General features: G+C 43.2%; 1 protein-coding gene across 1 annotated transcript; it reads right to left on the reverse strand.

Moving 5' to 3' along the window:
* Positions 1-2826: 2826 nt before the first annotated feature.
* LOC123049003 (calmodulin-1) lies at positions 2827-3366 on the reverse strand. The gene has a single exon (XM_044472014.1). The coding sequence runs from the start codon at positions 3304-3306 to the stop codon at positions 3031-3033; it is 276 nt and encodes a 91-aa protein (XP_044327949.1). The 5' UTR covers positions 3307-3366; the 3' UTR covers positions 2827-3030.
* Between the last annotated feature and the right edge of the window lie 1472 nt (positions 3367-4838).

Genomic DNA, 4838 nt, shown 5'->3' on the forward strand with positions numbered 1-4838 from the left:
TCCTACCCGAAACATTTGACATGCTTTATCTCAGTCTATCTCTATATCTTCTTCTTGTCCAAAATTAATTCATCCGTACCTACCCTAGACAATATTATCTATTTCTCCATCCCTTGATCTGAGATGGCTCGGTCACAAATGACCTCATACACGGCAAGGCTGCATGCAGCCGGCGATCTACGTTAGCATGATTGATTCGATCGTGTAGCTCCTTAGACCTCTTTACATAAAAAATCATAAGAGTATTATGCACAGAAATGCTTTTGGAGGCCGAGCTCCATGAAAGCCTTCAATGCAAAATTTAAAATTTGTGAAATGAGGGTTGTGCAAAGACAAATATGAGGATTTTTAACGCATGATACAATTCATCCTCCCAGACCATGAATTTATCCTTTTTGTACATGTCGCATTTCAACGTATTTAATCCTTAAATTTTACACACATACGCCTCACATCCTTGTTTTACTTGTACAATTTTTTCTCAGATTTTTTTTGATACCAAAATTTTCGAATTTCGAATTTTTAAAAAAGTCAGCCTCCATCGAGGCCAAGAGCCAAACGTACATTCTCTATTATGCATTGCTATCTAAGTAAAAAATAATATGACGTGACACTGTAATTAATGATGTGTGTGAGTTACAATAGCACATTGTGATACAATATCTAGCACATGAACCAGGAAAAGTTAATAAAATAAATCTGGGTCATAACTTGAATTGGACACTACCAATGAATTAATCATGTAACAGTTTGATACTATGATGCAGGAGGTATAGTAGTTTATTATATTCCCCACTATGACAGGTCTTAGGTATACCTGAGTTAGGTTCAGCTATCATACATGCATAACCATCGATCAAAACTAAGGTTAAAAAAACGTCAACCAAATGCTTTGATAGTTTTGTCAAAAACTAAGAAACACTAAACTTTAAGAAAACAGAGATGCACTGCCCACACATTATAATATCCAGGTTTTCTGAAACTGTGCTGCAAAACTAGACCTAAGTCTAGCCATAGATTATAGGAGATCGGCTAGCCATGCCTTGAAGATATTAATATATTTCCTCTTGATTCTATAGCTTAGCAAAGTAAGTTCCTTTACATAGACACCTTTCCAATTGCGCAAAGTTGAGTCCACAATTATGAATATCTTGTTGATTCTTGACATCCATATGGCCCAAGCAGCAATGATAATAAACTTGTTTATCCTATTCTTAGATCAACAAATGCTTCCAACACTCAAAGGGTTGTGCCCCTGTTGGGATAGACAAAGTTCCACCACCTTTTAGAAAAGGGGCAGTCCTAGAAAAGATGATGCCAAATTTCTTTGTGCTAACATTGCAAAATGGCACAATTATAGTTTTGCAGAACAAAATTATTTCTCAACATTAAGTTTCTAGTATTGAATCTTTCTTGGAGTAATAACCAAAAAACACCCTAGTGTTTTGGGGCTTTGGGCTAAGAAGAACTCCCCCAAATCCATTTGAAGTGAGGTGGAGTTGATTGAGCACCAATCATCATTTTATAACCCTTGACAATTGAAAATTTAGCATTACCTCAGATGTAGCTCTAGGTGTCATTTGAATCCCTATAATCATAAGAAGTGAGATTTGAACACAAGTCCTCCATTTGCAAGAATTCTTGATGTGCTTTAGTGGTGAGTGGCAAGTGAAAAAGATCCTAAAAAAATCATTGCGAAGCATTGTTTCCACATTCAGATTAACATCCTTTGCAAAGGTAAAAAGATGTCGAAACTGAACAAACAAGCAATAGTATTACCAATAGCAGTCCAGAAAAGCACAGTTTACCATCACATAAATTAAATCTGGCCATTGACTTGATATTTGCCTTTCACCCAAAAAAAAAAACCTTGCATATGACTACCACAAAGAGAACCTGTGATATAGTAGGACTCCTATATGAGTTAACCCAGGGCTGTCGTGCCCGTTATAAAATTTGTGCAATTTCCTGAGCGAGCCTTGTTCTGAATGTTAATATTGATCACCTCAAGACCGCCCTGAATTTTTGTCGTGCACACTTTGGACCAAGCAACAAGAGCATGTCATTACCATGCATGTCGAAAAAACAAGATCTGTCACCCATGTTGGGTAAAATCATCTTTGGCCACCTGCTCAAATCGCGCGCACACACACACACCATCTTGTATAGTGGTTGGTGCGCATGTCGCTGAAGAGTAGGCCACTAACACTAATATATTTCCCGCTCCACTCTCCTTACTCGCCAAATCGGCAATCCTACCCCATGAGCCCCATTGATCCGATCCTATTCCCTCTGATCCCAGGACAAAAGATGGTGTTGGCTTGGTTGAAATATGAACCGAGTTTGAGCCAAGACTAGCTCGCTCGATTTTTACCTGATATAGCTGAAACTAACAGGGCAATTATGTTATCTTTGGTAGATCCAATGAAATTAGAATAATCAGTTACCTTTCTTTTCTGAAATGACTTGGTTGAGCACATGCGGACTCACCATGGCCACCAATAGATGTATTGATTCATTTTTTTTCCGATGTATTTGTGACAATTTAAGTTTCGTTGTAAACTTTGAGATTTTTATAAACTATTTATTATTGGGGTATGTGATTTATTTGATTGTAAACTATAAACATGTTTCTTTTTAGTTAGACATATGCATGAAAAAAATATATACATTTGGTCCGCTCGGCCGCACTACCCACGCAAACACAGAAGAGGTCGGACGGCGTCCCTTTTGGCTGACTCAAACGGATAGAATTCGGACAGAACGGGATCGTGAAGTTCGCCTAAGGGGGCACAACATCAAATTCCAGACACAAACACTCCATAATGAAGTAACTGCATAGTGGCGAACCTTTAATTAAGCCTCCTGATTTTACACATATTATTCAGGAGAAGTTGGCATGTCAAGCTCAACCATATCACACGACGCTAGGCAGGTACTGTACTATGGTGGTTACTTGAGTAGTTTTCATTCAGTAGGTCGAGCATAGCACAGCAGATAAAAACCCATGGAGCCAGCCTAGGCGGGCGGCTACCAGGCAGAGATCCTCATGCCGAGATCCTTCTGCGCGAAGGCGACGAGGTTCTCCACCTCGGCGTCGTCGACGAAGCCGCTCTTGTCCCTGTCGGCGCGGCGGACGGCGCGGCCGGCCCTGAGGGTGGTGAACCAGCCGCCGCGGCTGCGGATGGCCTCGCGGAGCTCGGCCCTGCTGATCCGGCCGTCGCCGTCCGCGTCGAACTGCTTCAGCCACTCCTTGAACTCCGCCACCGTCATCTCCCGCTGCGAAGGTACCCCCCTGATCGCCATGTCCGGCCGCGTTCGCAAGCTCAGGACGCAGAGACGGGATGCTATGCTAGCTAAGGTGATGGATGGTGTAAGGGCCTCTCGCGGCTGCGCCTCCTTTTATAGTCGATCCGATCTGCGCAGCATCTCGTGGCTTTATTCGTCTTCATCTGCAGGCTGCGAGGGGGCGCTGATCTGAATCTTATCTTCTTCTTGGTGGAGGGCGAGCTGAATTTTCAGGCATCTACACGCTAGTCAGCAAGTGCGTGTCACATTCTCTGACGAATAAGGTTATGTGTATCACGTTGCGATTTCTTTCTCGAGAGACTTATCGCATTGTTCGATTCTTAGTCTTTGCCTGACATTTCCTAATAAATCATGCATCGCCTGCATTTTTTCTGATGTTTGGTGTAGCCGCGTAGGTGTGTGGTTATTTTCGTACCACTACTACTACTGCCAGATTATATTCCGATGCTTGCTTGCAGCAACGAGGCGTGGGGATAAATTCCTAGTGGGGGAAGTGGTAGGGCCTGGATGAAGGAGATTCTCCGTTGAAAGACCAATCCAAAAGGGGAACAAAAAGGGACGAGATTCTACCGTAGTTGCCCAAGAATGCTGAAAGTTCTTCCCTCAAGAATGCCAACCTGCCAAACCGCTTATTTGATTTGGTTCTGCCATGGTTTTGTTACCAACTTCATTTCTCAGAGAAAATATGCAGGGTTAACCATGCCTGCATCCATTCATTCAGAGCTAACAGTTGGGCTAAGATGTTGAAGGTGATAGATTCTGTGGATCGGTTAGGCTAGGATTCCGGCAACAGTGGTGGTAGGTATTACCTTCTTCTTGTGGCTCGAGGAGCTCCCGATGCCGGCCATGGTGACGGTGGCCGGTAATGGCAGAGTAGCGGTGGCGGTGCTTCCCGTCAGCACTGCACTAACTCTAGATCGGTAGGGGATGTAGGTGGGGTGTACGGCGTCGCGACGAACCTCGTGATGCGAGCCGCCGGCCCCCACCTCTTTATATAGTGCAGGTGACAGGGGCCCGTCAACCGCGCCCTCAATCAGGGCGTAGATCTAAGGGCCCGGTGGGCCGTTGGGCCCACACGGTGGAGATCATCCTAACATTCTCCCCCTTGATCTCAACTTTTACTTTTGACCTTATACTTTTACTTTACTCGTTTCATAATAGATCAATACATAGAACATGTTTCATCGTCACAGCTCAATTGCCGATAGAATCAGACAGCCACAACGTACCTTTCTGTTTTGAAACAAATTCTTTAACCTTGGGCCCTTTTATTGTCCGGAAATCTTAGACTATACCATAAAACCCATGTCGACTGTGTGTTCTCCGAACACACTGGGCGGTAAGCCTTTAATAAGCAGATCTGCAAACACTTGTCTGTTGCTTTTATGCTTCAAGCATTTCTACATAATTCCGGACTTTCTCCTTTACAACGCATAACTCTGTGTCAGTTTGTTTGGCATCAACACTTGACTCGTTGTCATAGGAGCGAACAACTTAAAATGGTTATCGCTGTTGTCAACCATTATTAA

The sequence above is a fragment of the Triticum aestivum genome, chromosome 2D, assembly GCF_018294505.1.
Source record: "Triticum aestivum cultivar Chinese Spring chromosome 2D, IWGSC CS RefSeq v2.1, whole genome shotgun sequence".
Taxonomy (NCBI): Eukaryota; Viridiplantae; Streptophyta; class Magnoliopsida; order Poales; family Poaceae; genus Triticum; species Triticum aestivum.

What these genes read in the sequence shown, in the direction of transcription:
- LOC123049003 (XM_044472014.1), bottom strand. Translation starts at nt 3,306, where the DNA reads ATGGCGATCAGGGGGGTACCTTCGCAGCGGGAGATGACGGTGGCGGAG.